Raw genomic sequence first — 17,141 nt, 5'->3', positions numbered from 1 at the left:
TGCTAACACTGTGCTTACCTGAATGATAGGGCGAATCGTCAGCCATACCATTCGATTATTTCATGGTTGGCCCAACCAAGGTATGAAACAAGAAAACAATTCCAAAGGCTTCTTTGGCAGTCGGAGCTGTTGATTGTGTTTTAGGTTTTCCTTTTATTTCCATCCGTCTTTTAAAGCTTTATAAGTTTCGATGTTGTGCAACGTGTAAAATCAATGCCTTTGTTTTCCAAGAGAGATATGCAATTGTACAATGTGTATGTATTTGTGCATGTCCCATATTGTTACAGAGAAGCGGCTAAGGTCAAAATTATCCATTGCCTTGACATAAAATGTCGTGCATCATTCCCTTAGATTTATTTCTGTACATTGTGAAGTAGTTTAGACATTGCATACTATGTTTCCACCCATTGGTGAAAATTTGTTCATAGTTCTATGTTGCTTGCCCTCGTGTCATTTCATTTTTTTTTTTATGTTTCTTTATCAATTTTTTAGTGTTAACCTATAGATTCCAATCTCAGCTGAAATAAGAATTGCATTTGGCATTTGTGATTGAAATCCATTGTTTTTACTCCTTGCCTCTGGTAGTTCATTTGTTACACAAGATTTGTGTACCTCCAATGTGGGATTTTTTTTTTTGTATGTGTGTTTGTTTATTTGTTTTTATTTTTATAATGATAAAATCATGTTGTCAACCACTGAGAGCAATTTTCCATAAAGATCCCTGCTCTGTGTTTTTAGTCAGTGAAGTACACATACATGTACAGTGCAATGTCTGTATGGTCTTATAGCACATCCCCAACATTTTACCAGAAAAACAGGCCACTTTTATATATCCATTGTTCCCCTCCCCCCCCCCCCCCCCCATTGTTATTAGCTTCTTGGATGAGGTGTGCAGTTAAGCAGTCAATCTAATGATTAGTTAGCAGTTTTAAAGGCCACCCAACACAATTACAAAACTCCAGACTTACTTAAGGCTGTATTAAGCAGTGCATGAAACCCTATTTAATTACCATCGGTTCTACAACGTTTCACCTTCCTAAAGTTGACTGATTAAGCGCCTACCAAGGACTGAAATATAACCAGAATTGATCTGCTTGACAGATTTGATAAGGTAATAAAACCATTACATCGGTTAGCACACAATAATAGTTATTTTATTTGTTGTCTTTAAAGTGAGTACAAGTATCTGTGTTTTCCATCTACACTGTATTTCCCCTTTTTCAAAGCCTATTCTTGTTTTAATAGAAATGTGTTTGTTTGTTTTTTGATGACCAGTATTCAAGCAGTGATGAGGAGGATGAGGAAGGTAACGATGAGGAACCCATGAGCGGCAGCGACATCGAAGGCGACGACGACGTTGACGGCGATTTCCCCACCCACCTGTCGCCCGACCGCACATTGCGGAAGCGATATGGGGCGGGTGTGTCCCCCGACCGTCCCCGCTCCCACTCGAGGGACAGCTCAGCCACTAGGTCAGCCTCGCCAGGCCCCAGTGAATATGTGTCGGGTAGGCTCACTCCAGTGAGCGGCGTCTCTTCACTGGACTGGGACATGTACATGACGACCAACGCCGAGGGTGAACCTGACGTTAGGTGAGCTTGAGCTTGCATCATAAGGAAAGCATTTTATTTCAGTATGATAAATGAGAAGCTTGGAAGAGAAGCTGATGTGCTCATAGGAAGACAGTAATCTTCAAGTTCATGTGAAAATCATGGTTCAGTGTCACCTTAGGACAGAACATAGCCATCATACCCATTGAGGGTGTTGGGCTCCAAATTTGAACAATAGCCAATTATTTACTCCTTCATATGTTCTGAAATCATAGATATTCACTAGCTTTGCATTTTCCCTTATTCATAAGAAGCAACATTTTTTTTTTTTTTGGTATTGAATGAAGATTTTTACAAAGTCTGTATGTATCTATTTGTTTGTTGTTGTTTTGGGGATTTCTGTATCAAACGACTTGTCATAGTGATGTGTAGCTGTAGTAATGTGCAAAATTGCTAATATTACATCCTTATCAGAAACTCTTTCTAAATCACCAAAAATTGACAAAATACAATTCAGGCTTTGCTAGGAAGAGAGGAATCTCTCATATTGATTGGTTTTTGAACCACAAGTATACAGGGCAGAACCCATTATCATGTGTAAATTCCCGCATTCTTCTCTCACTTTAGAGGCAATTGATAACCAACATTACTGTTAGGAGTTAACTTTCATATGTACAAATAATCAGGGTCAATTTTGACACACACACACACAAAAAAAAAAAGGAGAATAGCAAATATTTACACAGCGCAAGACCAATACACATACCAAAATATGCCCAACTTGACTGCAAATAAATTGTATTGGGGTCATGTACGTTACATGGATTTCTGTCACCTCCTGTAGGTGGGGTAAGAACAAGCAGCGAGGGGGCGAGCCGGTGGACCCCAAGTATGCCCAGGAACTGATTGACAGTTGCACTTGTCAAGTTGAGGAGGCAGAGAACTGGGTGGGCTGCAAAACTCCCATCGGTCCCGACGTTGTTCCGGAAAAGTCTGCCTATGTGAGTATAACTTGTGTCCTCCTCCTCCTTCTTCTTCTCCTCCTCCTTCCTCCTCCTCATCTTCCTCCTCCTCCTAGTCTTCCCTCCTCCTCCTAGTCTTCCCTCCTCCTCCTAGTCTTCCCTCATTTTCCTCTTCCGTCCCTTCTTCTTTGGATTTAATCTTCCCTCTACAGAATGTCGAATGAACTTGCAATGTGATCATGAGGGTCTCTAGTTCCTCTTGTAGCACACATACACATTCACACAAATAAAAGTGCAGTACTTGATGTGATGAAACTGGTTCATCTTCACTCTATAGCAATCATAAAGGCTACATTCAACATTTTGTTTTGTTTTGTTTTGTTTTTTTAGAAATGGGTATATGAATAGACTAAACGTTGTGTGTGATAACTCTATTAAATGCATCAGAAGTTAGAAACTTTGTTAAGGCTTTGTTTGTAATGAATTAACATGTTGAGGACAGTTTGATTTTGCTACAACACGCATTTCCCATAGACGCTTGCCCGTTTAAACTTGAGACTCGTCCTCAACGGGCTAAGGAATAAAGTACTGGCCTTACCAGTTACACTTGTATAAGAAGGTAACAGAAGAACAACTAAGGTGACCATATATGGTAGTCTGAAACATGGTTTGAGGCTGTTCAGGATAACATTTCTTTTAGTATCTCCAAAAACAATTTGATGTCATTGAAACTGAAATTCAAAACTGTAACGACTTCTTCTATTTTTATGCCATGTATGATTTCTGCCAGGAAATCTCAATATGTGCTGTGTACAAGGCCTTATTTTCAGAGCTTCTTGTACTTGGGGTGATGTTTTTCTTTGCGTTTTCACAAATGATTGAGAGATCGTGTGGGATTATCTTTCCTTCCATTGTAGGACACTCTGATGGATAACTGTCGGAGCTGTGTGGCGATAGTGAAGAGACTGGCACCTCAACTCACAGACGAACCAGCACTGTCCCACCAAATAGCAGGTAAGAAGCCTCTTTAAAGAGATAGTTTCCCCAAATATGCATGTGGATTGAGTGAATGTCGCAATACTAGCAGAACACATCAGTGAAGTTTGAGGAATATCGGACAATCCCTTCAAACGTTAGGACTTTTTTAAAGTTTCAATGCTGCCATCACTGAATGAGAAGACTACAACATTTCGTGATGTCACTGCCGGACAACAATATAAAGAAAATATAAAGAGAATTCAACATAATTTCTTTCTTTCTTTTTTTTCTTTTTTCTTTTTTTTTTGCATAATGAAAGAGCTCTTGCCTTTATACCTCTCTAGGTCAAGGACATAATCTAAGGACATGATCAGGATATTAGATAATGGGCAGAAAATTTCCAGAGAGCTTCTTGGTCACAATTCTTGACAGGTGTCCCGTCTGTAAAGATCTTGTTCAGGACAGGTACTGAGCAGTACACTATGAAATGATCGTTGAGGGAATTGTGAATGACGCTTGACTTGACTTTGGTGTGGTCGTTGATATAAATCAAGTCAGTGGTGCTTTCAGTTACATTGTCTTCTGCCTTACATGAAGATCTTATGCATCTAGTTCTCATTGGATCCTTGATCAGCTGCTTTAACTGACAGCTCTCTCTCTCATCCCTTTGAGAGTACCTAGTTTTGATTCTACCATGGATCTTTGCGCTGCTGCAGTGTCAGCAATCTTCATGTCAAATTTTGAAATCTCCAAGCTTTTCCTTTGGTGGAAGCACTGCTCTCTTTGGTAGTAACCATCAGCGTCTTTGCTGGCACCAGATTTTGTCCCCTTTCTGTTCACAACTTCTGCAGATACGTCTCACTTGTTCAAGAGTCTACATTGCTCGTGAGCTTTTAGCTCATGAATGTTACTCACTAACTTCTCAAGGGCTGAAATCTGGTCACATGTTCCAAGAGAGATGTAAACGTCGATAATTCGAAGTAGTTTGCACTGCTCACATTTTTCAGTTTGCTTCGCAGCTGCCCCTGCTGTTGCTGATGCTCTGCCTTTGCCAGTGGTGTGTCCACTCTGCTTTGAGAGGTTGACCAGGGTCTAATTCAACATATACAACCTCAAGGCTAGGGTCATAGTTCAGGCACTTGTATCTCTCTGCCGACTCTGTCTTAACGTACACCACGACCCCTCCACGTGGAGGGTTTTCAGAATTTGGCTTCCCATCTCGCCATGCAATTATTTTGTAGCCAGTCATCTCAAAGTCGTTGTTCCTGTTGCCATCCCTTAACCATGTCTCACTCAGCGTCATTACGTCTACGTTGGTCCTGAATAGCAGCAACCAAAGTTATTACTCTTAACATATGTCAGTGACAAGTCAAGGAAATCTGTACTTTTCATGGAAGAAAAGCTTCTTGCATCAAACAATGTATTTGTGTGTGTGTGTGGTATTCCAAATGTAAGCACACTCCAGATGCAAATTTTCATCAAGGTTTTGGTGGGTTTGTTTTGTTTTTCTTAACAATAATCCTGTTGACCAGTTCATTTGATATCATGAACCACCTCTCTTTTGTGCGTTCCTTGAATGGGTTATCAATCTACTCAAATAGAAGGAAAAAAAAAACTTTTCCTGGACTTGATGGCTAAGGGGACTGCAAATGTGTGTTGTCTCTTCATCAAATTAGATATTTGCCAAGTTGACAAGTCATGCCAGTTCAGTTTTGATGGGATGGTCACATGGTTGGTCCCATCTTTGTTTTTTCCCATACCCCCTAAGATCTGATGATTAAAGAGGGACATGAAACAATGAGCTAGTGGGTGCATAGGAGTACTTCCTCTTTCCTAAAATGGAAGTATTCATGGAAGAAGCCAACAACACGTACAATGGATGGTTCATCACCATTGTCTTTTGATAGTCATATTACGGGTAGCTTTTGTTCTCTCCCCATCTCGTCTTCCCCCTTCCTACCACCCCACCATACCCCTTCCCCACCCCACCCCAAGGTCTGGTGAGCCGATGGGAGGTTCTCCAGGGTGACCTGCTGGAGAGGGGAGCCCACCTCCAGCACAACTACCAGACCTGGCAGCAGTACGACAACGACCTCAACAACCTCAACGCCTGGCTGGACAAGGCGGAGGCCACACTCAACTCGCAGGCCAGCGGAGGCGACGTCGGCGATCTCGAGGACATGATAAGGTTATTCAGGGTGAGTTCTTCTGAGCAAGTTGCTCCTAGTTACAGACACTGTGTCCCCCACAACTGCAGATTTATTAGAATTTATTCCCTTTTTGTATGTTGTCATATGTTTTGTCTTCTTCTCAAGTTACTGTGAAGTCAGTGTACAATGTACATTGTACTTGTGCTTAGCTGAATTTAATCCATCAAAAGTGACAATTTGGAATGTGATCTACACTGACTGATTCTGTAAATAAGTGATTAATGAAATAATGATGGTTCAATGACATACTGGAATTTGTCATATCTTTATAATTGCTATTACTAAAAAACATTGAACAACTGGTGTCTAGGCCTATTTATGTTGATGAAGGGCAGTTTGCCAATCAGTTGCAATCTGCCATTAATCACATTTGTGTCAAATATTTAGCATGACGTACGAAAGAGCTCAATTACAACTCAAGGGGAAAAGATGGCAGACAGTGATGAAAAAATAATGGTTGGGGAACAAAAAAAAAGGGAAGAATTTTCTGTGGATTTGTCTTTCAGTGTTATAAACATTCTGTACGTCCCACCCACAGGATTTCATGCTGGCTCTGAATGCCCGGCGGACCATCGCCTATTCCATCAACCTGTGCAGCCAGCAGTTTGTCGACCCGGACACTCCCCAGGGCCAGGAGCTGAGCTACCGGCTGCAGGTGATGAACAGGCGCTGGGAAGGGGTGTGCGCCAAGGCCGCCGACTGGCAGAAGAGGCTACAGGTGGGTTTGAGGGGGCATGCCATCTCCCAAATTTTTGACTCCATGCTAGCTTCACCATAATGCAGGATTCATGTGACTTCACTAACAGAATTGTGTCAGGTGTGGTGCCAACTGCAGAGTTAGAAAAAGCTAACACACATACACACAGAGGATATGATGTATCGGTAATGTCCAAAGAAATAAAAGAGTTAATGCATAAGTAATACCTTTTTTAGTTAAATATGACAAGATATCAGCAGCCACAATTAATTTTCATAACTGTTACTCAGCGGGCTAGTACCTACAAAGTACATGTATATGTAATACTATATATTTTATTTCATGTGAATGAAAGTGAATCAGATCCCACCGTATGCTATGGGACATCTAACATACATTGTATGTCATTAGTTTCTTCACCCTCAGTTATCAGCATTCAAATGAATTCCAAACTACCAAAAAAATTGTGCCAGATTAGAATCAGTCTCCATGGCAGGAGATATATTCTGTTCTTCCATGAAGAAAGCATCGATGCAAGAAGCTCCCACAAATAGATTGAGCAGATTACCTAGAGTTAACACTGAAAACGATTGTGTCGTGGTTTACACTCTTCATAGCACTAACGTTTAGAAAATCCCGGATGTGGTTTCAGTGAGTGAGGTTATGAATGGGCGCATTTGAACAAATACGACAAAGTACACATGCCAGATTGAACGCAGATAAGCACAAACACCCATGCATGACTGGAATGAGCTATTGTTTGTTTGTGTTTTTATTTACGCTAGGAAAACTAATAACCAGGGTAAGATTTCACTTTGCCTGGCATGCCTTTGTCCTCGAATCCATTGTGTTTTATGGTTCAGTAATTATCGGATAAACAAGGCATAGAAAGACGGACATCTTTGATTCGGACCATATACTAGTAAGACAGATGCGTTCTAGATATGGAAAAAAAAAATGTATAGCTGATAAGGGAAAGGTTTACTGCAATGGGTTCATAAAGGCAAATATTTGGGACTCATATCAGTAAATTTATTGTATTTTACCTTCTGTTTGATCGATTGACCAGAGACGGGTGTATTGTCCTTGATGTGGCTTGGTGAAGTAACAGTATAGGATATGGGCTTTCTGCATGCCCAAACTACCCATGTATAATTTCATTGCACACAGACATATACTTCTTTATATTGATAACAGAAGCATTAAGTTTTGTTGATGAGATTGGTCATACTCTGAATAGGACATGAATAGTTTCGTTTTATTGTGTAGAAGTAAGGTCGAGAGCTGACCTCCTTCACTTCTCAAAATTGCTCTTATTTTTCTTTTTCCTTTCCTTTTTTTTTTTCATTTCTGGAATGTATAGTATTAAAGTAAGGCAAAACAAAATGTGTTTTTGAAGGTCTAAGGTGCAGAATATAACCACATTGTTTACCAACAGTTTGCAGTAATTCATACTTTTCACATTTTGCTAGAATTTCATTTTCATTGTGCATAACCCTGTTTGCCTCCGGTCAATATTTACCATTCCTAGTGTCATCTATAAGTATCAACTTTTAGAAATGAGCCAACAATGGTTGCTAATCTGCAGTGCTGGTTTGCAGCCATTAAGGTTTAAGTTTGTGGCTAACAAATCAGAGGGAGTTCTCCTCTTATGCCACTTTTGCGGTTGAAATTTTGATCAGCATTGCTTTTTTTATGCCTGTGTTGCATAAAAATCAGTTTTGAAGCATTTTCTGTTGAGCAAGTCCATGCTGTTTAACTACACCAGGTTAGTCTCATGCCTAGTCCATGATTAGCTCTTCAATTTAGCCATGACAGTATGTGCTGTGTGCTCTCGTGTTTGTCAGATGGCAATTGTGCAGTGTGAGGAGTTCCACCAAACCACCAAGGATCTTGAAATGAGACTAGCCCAGATGGAGTCAGACATGAACGATAACGAGCCCATAGACTTGGACGCTGATGCAGACACGCTGAACAACCAGTACAGGGTCTTTGCAGTGAGTGGTTTCAGTCGCACTGAACAAAATTTAACCCCAACCCTTCAAACCCTCCCCCCCCCCCCCCACCCCAACATACCCTAGCAGCAACAAGAAAAAAAAAATCAATATGGAAGTCACCTAAATTTTGGCATTAGTGTGAAATATATGCACAGTGTGGAGTTATGCTAATCCTATTCAAGTTTGATGATGATATTGTGCAGACTCCTTTATTTGCATTTAGAACTCTTTTATGCCCACACACTGATAGGTGCGGGAGACACTATTCACTGATGCGTTACAATAACACTGCTCCCTTGTGCAGCTGCAGGTGGTGTTAATCTTGCAGATGGAATGTGGTGCAAATTTTTCAACATCATTACTGAGCTAATACCATTAACATTTTACTTTTCTCAGACATTTGATAGATGATAGATTCAGCTCGCTCACTAGCAGTATACATCTATCAAATCATATTGTCCCATTGACCTACCATCATCTAGATATGACGTTCAAGTGGTATTCAGGGTTAGGTTCCCAAGTGTCAGTAGCTTCCACTGCAGAATAGATAGTGATCTACATATTTATTGATATATAGATCTGTGGTTTATGTTTGTATCGTTGATAGTTTCAGTCAAAAGACAACACTTCTGGATGTTTCTCCAAATCACTTTCACGTTGGAGGAAAAAAAAAGTGTATTAAGTTGGAAAACATACCAGCACTCAGTTGAATAAAGTTTAATCTATCAGAAGGATATTGAATCAAAGTTCAGTACGTGAATTTGTGAAAGCTGTATAGGGACCCCTTTGAGAATCAGCCCTACCTATTGCTGAAAGGGTGATCTTTTCCACAAGAGGAGAATGAATAAATGAAATGAATGAAAAAAAAGTGTTTCATTTACTGATATGAATGATGATGGTTGCTTTTCAATACATGAAGGTTAGGGAAGGGGCATATTGTGTATACAAGATGATATGTGGCCAAATTAACTGATAAATAACTATAGTGTGATGTGCAGGTTATTAAAAGTTATGTGAGAGCATCCAGAGATGGGAATAAATTTGTTGCTAGAGTCACCAAGCTATAGTACATGTACAAAGATGATGTAGATCATTAAAGATCAGTGATTGTGGGTGGGGGAGGGGTGGAATGACTATACTCTGCAAGGTATGTTTTAGTATGAAAACAGATAACTACAGGGGTAGGTTGAGATCACAAAAAGTGCACCAAATGAGATGACTAAAGTGTGAGACATCGCTCGTCCTCCCAACCAGGGCTTCAAGCGAGAGCTGGAGGCGATGATTCCGCGGGTGACATCGCTCAAGGACACGGCCGACCAGCTCCTCATGGACGTCGACTCGCCGGACTGCCGGGCCACGCGGGAGACCCTCCACCAGGTGGCCAAGAAGAGCGCCACCCTGCTGCAGCGCTGCAACGACAACCTGGAGCAGCTGGAGACCAAGGTGGATCCGAGCCAGTTCCAACTGGACAGGGTAAGGGCGAATATCTCCTTTCATTATTCATAGCTTTCCTTTTCTTTCCTGTCCTTTTTCTCTCATTCATTTTCTCACTCTCTTTAAGGTTGTGAAAGTGATATGCCCAGAGTTGCCAAGTGTCCCTGCTTTTGCAGGACGCTTCGTGAAAACTTCATTATTTCTTCATGTCGTGATATAAAAGAGACCATCAAAATTTCCATGATTTGGGAATTTTAGTTTTGCCCCAATTTAGATACATGTAACATGCAGATGTCTTCCTGATTGCTCTGTTGAATCTGCCTGATTTGAAGGGATGAATGTTAGAAGCCCTGTGTGCTTCATATACATTGTATGGAGAAAAAAAAAGAGCTAACAGTGGAAGAAAAGCAAAAAGACTGACAGTTTGTAACAAATTTGACATGATTGTGAAGTAATAAACGACATCAATGTTAATTGATCATGGTGACCTATGTATGGGAACCTCTAAATTTGCAACTGTGATACACTATGCAACCTGCTGTCATGTGTGAACTTCTGTAAAGGATATATTGTAAGGCCCACAGGATATCATGTCCGATGCTACAGCTTAGATTCCAACAGTTGATCCCCCTTCTTCATGAAATCCATGTAGTGATTTTCTGTCAAAAATGTAGCAGATTTTAAATTCATGTTTTATGGGTTTTTTTAAAACCCTAAAAGGGCCGGGGGGGGGGGCCGAATCCGCCCCCCCCTCGACATTTCTCGCTATAATTCTGTAACGCAAGAAGGCCTCGTCACGAGGCTTCTTGACTTTATTTGTTTAAGTCTCGCGCAACTTATGAGACCAAATATGCAACGTCCGCGCATACTTTTGCAAAGCCACGCCCATTTTTGTAACGGAATGTCGCCCCAAAACGGGCACAATTTTGTGATTTTGTGTACATTTCCAATGGAAAACAGTGCTCTGTCATGAAAGTCATAAAAACCTGATTATTTTTACAATTAATCACTTTCATTTATTAATTTTGTGCTAATTGTGGTAGAAAAATGGTCAGTGACAATTTCCAATGAAAGAACAAAGAAAAAACAAAAGTTGAAAAACATAGAAATACATAAGAAATTCTGAAAACAATAAAATACATAACAATTGAAATGAGTTTGGAACTTTTTGTGATGTACAATTGTTGAATGTGCTAAAACAGATACACAGATCAAAAATTAGACTCTCAATGCTTGTAATTAGGCTAAAATATGATCTTGAGCTTAATTTGCATAATTAATTAATTAAAATTAGAAATTAATTGTTTCAAAAAATCTTATGACACAATCTTGTACAATATGACGTGGGTCTCACGCATGCAAAATTCTATCGCGATCGCACCACCGATGGCCGAGACCTGGGGGGGGGGGGGGGGGGGCGGATCCATCCCCCCTCAATCTCCCCCCCCCCCCGGTCTGAACATATCCAAAAAAGCCCGGCCCCTTTACCCTATTGCAATTTTTTATTGTACTTTGTGTGTATGTTTACAATTGTGCACCTGGTTGTTGCATAGTAAAAATGATAATTAAAAAAAGAAAGAAAATAAGTGTGATATATGACATAAAGGTCAATTTCTGTTTCATATGTAGCTCATACTCAAAAGATAGCAAGGTAAAACAATACAACCGGAAAGGTTGACATTTTTAAGAATTATATTGCTGTGAATCCAGAAAGGGGATTATTGACTTTGGTCTTTAAATTTTGGTGGAGTCAACCTCACCAGCCCATTGAGAGTAGTCACAAATTTGAATTAATGTATTATTGGAACTTATTTGCTATGTGTAGCTTATGAGATAACATTGATAGGGTAGTATTGTTAAGTGCTGTTTTTAAGTGAGCATTTCAGTTCCATGCCATGATAGTGCAGTATGAGCTGTGATGTAATTTCAGTAAATCATGTTCTCTTTTTTACCACTATATCACTTCCAGCCTATGGATGAAAGCCCTATTCAGCCACGCTCGGTGATGCTACTTGGGGCCATGGGGGAGGTATCAGCGGACCTGGGTAGCCCCATACCGGGCCAGGGGAAGACCACTTCACCCATCTACTCCATCAGGCATTATGCAGATGCTACAACCAGCACTCTGGCTGGCAGACAACCAGTATCAGAGGTTGATGGGTGAGTATGAGATCATCATCATCATTATCATCATCGCTGCTACCACTACTACTATCCAGTGGCAGATCCAGGGAGGAGCACAACGGGTGTGCACCCCCACATTATTTTTTGTTAAAACAAAAGAAATAGAAAGAAAAGAATGGGGAGGGGTATGTGCACCACCCCCTTTAATTTTGTAAAGGCGCCCCCTCTTAACGGAAACCCTGGATCCGCCCCTGCTAGCACTACCACTTACACTTACCCTTACACTTAACACTTACACTTTTACTTACACTATCACTAACACTACCACTATTACTACCACCTCCACACATGTCAAGATAATGATGCTGATGACCCTGCCATTGTAGAGAAAGAGGCAGTGCTGCTACATTGGATTCATCACACTATTTCAGTAAATAACATATACTCTGTGCACCTAAGGACTAACACATTTTTTTTTTTTTCATATTCCCTCTTTCCTTCTCATTCTATCACACACACAACACACATGTCCACAAATAAGATTGATATGTTTAATGATGTTGCAACAAAGCATTTATCTTGTGTTATTCTTCCCAGACAAATATGGATTATGTTCTTAGTTATTTTGAAAATTATTGCATTTCAAGTATGCATGCTGTGTGAGCACAATCACAGCGCATGCAATAATTCATAACTGCATTTCAAAATTTAAGACTTCTCATCACTGAATGGGTCAGACAGATGTTGCTCATGTATGTCATAATTGAAGTGAGTTGTGCAGTGTGATTACTTCAAACTTGTAAACACACTAGGTATTGAATCCCACAAGTGTTGGTACAATGTATATGATTATTAATTGTGCACACTTTTCTTGTTACTTGCATTTAAACAGAGCTGCCGTCATACCCACAGCGACCCACCGTGCAGGCAGACCCTTCTTCTCCCGCGCAGTGCGGGCCGCCCTACCTCTCCATCTCTTGATGCTCCTACTACTGGGCGTGGCCTGCCTCATCCCCATGACGGAGGAGGACTACAGCTGTACCCTTAGCAACAACTTTGCCCGCTCGCTGCATCCCATGCTCCGCTACACCAACGGGCCTCCACCCATCTAAGTGGACAGGCCTTGCCCTCTCTGTATACCCACATTGTACCCCCGTCCAGGCATCCATGGAAGCGTTGCTTACCTATTCTGGATGTGCTCAGGCCATTCAGTATGCGAGGGGTTGATTGGGACATGTGGACTATTTGTAGCACCTCTAAGATCGTGTGTTTGCTGAGCAGTACTCTACGTGTGTGCCCAAACGGATTAATGATGGCAGCCAAACCCCCCTGAACGTACTGGTTTACCTCCCTTATGACTCTGTCACCAGAGAACTCTGTAGAGATCATGGGGGTAACAGAATCGAGCCAAATGCCTCTTCATCAAGTGCAATCGCTGAAATGTAGCTATTTTTGTTGCTGTCTTTTTATTTTTTCCCCGACTTGTACCATCTCTAAATCGTCCACTCTAACCCAGCTTTGACTCGACCTAATAGTTTATACATCATTGCAGCACCATCGTCAATCTTGTTTGAGTTCGCTTTGCAGTGACGCCGACCGAAGTTCTTTCAAGGATGTACAGAAATATTGGACAGAAACTCTTTGACAAAATGAGACATCTATCTATTGTGTGTCAATCACAAGGTGAAGTATGGAATCTGTGGAGACATGCTGGTGTGAATTATTTTTGTTTATCTGTTTGTGTGTTTCCAGTCTCAAAGTTTGCATTTGGAAACCAAACAGCAAAGACTAAAAAAAAAGGACAAAGATTCTGATTGCAGCTGACTTCAAGAATGACACACGATATGTATCCAGGACACGTTCTTCTGTGTAGAGATGTGGAAATGAATGAGAAGAAAGACGATATGAAATAGGAAATAGAGTGCCAGACTCTCAATGATGCTCCATGGTAGTCTGTGCATTTGTTTCTCTTCTCCTAGCACTGTATTCAACTGATTTTCTTTTTCTGCAGTGAAGCTTCTTGTATCTTGATATCATTTCGAATCAAAACCCTGTTGATGTTCACGACGGTATTCAAGAAAAGTTTTGATTTTTTTTTATTGTATTCAAGTGTACCTTTTTTCTGGTCTTTCGTGGAGCTTCACAGCATGGTTGGTAAACATCACATGTTTACCTGTGCAAAATATTTACTATTGTCTATAAGCTGGAGGGATATTTTTTCATTTGATAATTAGTTTTTTAGAGACAGATGACTATTTGTTTACGTGTAGAAATTGACTCATTTCATGTATGCCGTGATGAAAGTTTTATTCCAGTTTTTCCATTATTATTACTACTTAGCTTAGGGCAACATTTCATATTTAGTTGTTCTGGATGTTAGTAAGAGTGATAAGTCCTCAGGAAAGAGTGAGATAAAATGTTATTTTTTCATAATTGTGTTTATTTTAAAGTAGATATTAGGCTATGTGAGTCTCAGATTCTTAAAGAAATAACAAATAATCATTCATTATAGGCGCTCACTCTGCCCAACTAATTTAATGTTATCATGAAGGGGAAAAAGAAATTAGGTGATCATGTGTCAAATTTGACTTCTTTAGAATGGAATGATTTTTATATCTATCCGTGTTCGGAACTTTGTTGCTGTGCAAAGCTTTGTAGAAATATTATACTATGTAAATGATGTAATATATTTGCGATAGAACTATTTATTTTATTTGCTGTAGATGTACAGAATATGACAGAGCTTTAATGGAAATATGCTGTGTTTGTTTGTAACACTAAATTTTTAAGTTCAGTGTTTTATAATGTCAGCCAACTCACTTTTGTCTTAAAACGGCTTTTTAAATTCAGATATCAGATAGTGTTTCCTAAAGAAGTTTATTATGATAGTGTTTGTCACTGAAATACTTGGGATATTCATTGTTTGGGTTTTTTTTTAGGTACAATGTGCAACTTTAGTATTTATTGTCTCAATTTTGCTTCAAGAAGCTGATAACTAAAATGCTAATACCTCTGAGGGGTTCACATTCGTTTTCTCGTATTCATTGAATTCATGATATTCCAAGATGCACTGCTTCACAATTGCTACCTCTCCTTTGAATATGAATTTGAGCAAGGTTCAGGTCTCCCCTTTTCATCACGAAATATGATTCTGCGATCATGACATTAAATAACTGTCTTAATAAAGTGAAATCATGAATCCTCCAAGTTTGTCTATACCACATGTGACTACCGTCTAAAACATTTGGTAATATGTTGCAGTATCCATTTCGGTAGCCTTGATAATGCAAGTTGGGCACCAAACTGACCACATGGCTATACCTGAATGCGCACTAGCCATGGCTTTTGGTTATACAGTGTACAGTATCCATGGTGACTATGTAAAAAAAAAAAAAAATGAAATGGAGTGTTGGTGAAGCCGTCCCACTGTGTTCAATGGTCTGCCAACGTTGATTTTTTTTGATGCAACATTTCAAATAAATTGTACTTGCCTTCGAAGGATGACAATGAAATTTTGCAGTCGCCCAGTGTCATTGTTCATACTGGTATGCACAAGGGAAGGTGAGAGACTCCAAGCATAGCTAGAGCCAGGTTATTTCAGTGTGTGCTGTCTGTGAGAGGGAGAAGAAAAGGGAAAGAGAGATAGGTAAAGTAATGGAGAGAGGGATGGTGAGATTAAAAAGGAGAAGGGAGAGATGAAGACTTGAGGAAGGCAATAGGTGTTTGACAAAGAGGAGAGAGAACAGGAAAGATGAAAAAGGAACAATGAACATAGATAGATAGATAGATAGATAGATAGACAGAAATGTAGATGGATGGATAGATAGATAAATAGATATTGGTTTATTCTGGGCCCCGTTTCATAAAACTTGTTATCAATAACAAGTTACGATAGTTGTTATAGGATACTGAAATCCTTGCGTCCTCCGGGGAGGAACACCACCTTGTAGTGGTCTGGGGGCTTGAGTGTCTCTGTGATCCTGAGAGCTATGCTGGTAGGAGTTTCTAACTCCTGGTAATAGGGCCACCCAAGCCAGACAGGTCAAAGGGGAGAGACCAAACAAAGAGTGTTCCCTGGTCCTCCAGTTTGGGGGTTGGACACAGGGCTAACAACCCTGTTCCGTAAAAAAACATTTGTTTCGGAAACTGCAACGAAGGATAACAACACATCTGGGTGTGAGGGGCTTCCAAAGCCGTCAAAAGAGGCGTGTATGAATGGCAGTAGTGAAAGCTGAAAGGAAGCTACTGACAGAAGGATGGGAGTCCGGATTACCAAAAACAAAGCCAAAATTGGTTTTTGGAATGTAAGAACTATGTACGTTACAGGAAAGTTAGCGCAGGTAACATCAGAAACGAGACGATACAATCTACACGTACTGTATTGGGAGTAAGCGAAAGTAGATGGACAGGAGCAGGGCGATACAAAACCTCTGCAGGGGAAACAGTACTGTACTGTGGAAGGTAAGCACTATTTGGGCACCCGTCCCGCTTCATCATGAATATTCATCATCTACATGTATCCGTAATACCGTGGAAATACATGATTTTTACATTTCCCGGCAGCGTTTTTACGTTTTCTGGCAAATCTGAACATTTTTCCATCTCCCTGCGAGACGTTTTAACATTCCCCGTTGATGCAATTTTTCGAGATTTTTATATTTCTCGGCGATACGTTTTTACATTCTATGGCACGTATCCAGTGTTCTGCCATTTACTAGTACAGTATCTTACTGCCTGATGAATATTCATGATGAAGCGGGACGGGTGCCCAAATAGTGCTTACCACTCAGGAAGGGAGGACAACCGACACCAGGAGGGAGTAGCAATCATATTGAAGAAGGGAGTAGAAAAGAGCGTAATGGAATGGAAACCAATCAACAGCAGAATGCTGAGAGTTAGGCTGAAAGGCAGACACATCAATACCACCATCCTACAGTGCTATGCTCCGACCAATGACAGTGAGGAAGAAAATAGGGATGCCTTTTATGATCAACTACAGGCAGAGATAGAAAGTATGTCACAACATGAAGTGAAGATTATGCCCTTTATGCCTTGCCCTGTATGTTTAGGTATTATTATCCGCGTGTTGGAATAAGAGCATGAAGACGATGAAGACAAACAAGTTGACTTAATGCATTAGATTCCAACTTCATTTATTTGTAAACCAAATTTTCGACCCTTGCACGGAT

General features: G+C 40.3%; 1 protein-coding gene across 1 annotated transcript in view; it reads left to right on the top strand.

The window, feature by feature from the left end:
• Nucleotides 1-15,464, top strand: part of LOC140237504 (uncharacterized) — a 184,746-nt gene extending 169,282 nt beyond the window's left edge. Inside the window, exons 85-94 of the mRNA XM_072317473.1 lie at nt 30-80; nt 1,276-1,592; nt 2,395-2,551; nt 3,430-3,526; nt 5,486-5,688; nt 6,239-6,418; nt 8,245-8,394; nt 9,649-9,867; nt 11,798-11,988; nt 12,845-15,464. Of these exons, the coding sequence (XP_072173574.1) occupies nt 30-80; nt 1,276-1,592; nt 2,395-2,551; nt 3,430-3,526; nt 5,486-5,688; nt 6,239-6,418; nt 8,245-8,394; nt 9,649-9,867; nt 11,798-11,988; nt 12,845-13,064 (1,785 nt within the window). The 3' untranslated portion in view covers nt 13,065-15,464. The remainder of the gene's footprint in view (nt 1-29; nt 81-1,275; nt 1,593-2,394; nt 2,552-3,429; nt 3,527-5,485; nt 5,689-6,238; nt 6,419-8,244; nt 8,395-9,648; nt 9,868-11,797; nt 11,989-12,844) is intronic.
• The last annotated feature ends 1,677 nt before the right edge of the window (nt 15,465-17,141 follow it).

This window comes from Diadema setosum, chromosome 1, assembly GCF_964275005.1.
Source record: "Diadema setosum chromosome 1, eeDiaSeto1, whole genome shotgun sequence".
NCBI classification, from domain to species: domain Eukaryota; kingdom Metazoa; phylum Echinodermata; class Echinoidea; order Diadematoida; family Diadematidae; genus Diadema; species Diadema setosum.
Note: the sequence above shows the minus strand (reverse complement) of the source record. Positions and strands in the feature narration are given on the sequence as shown.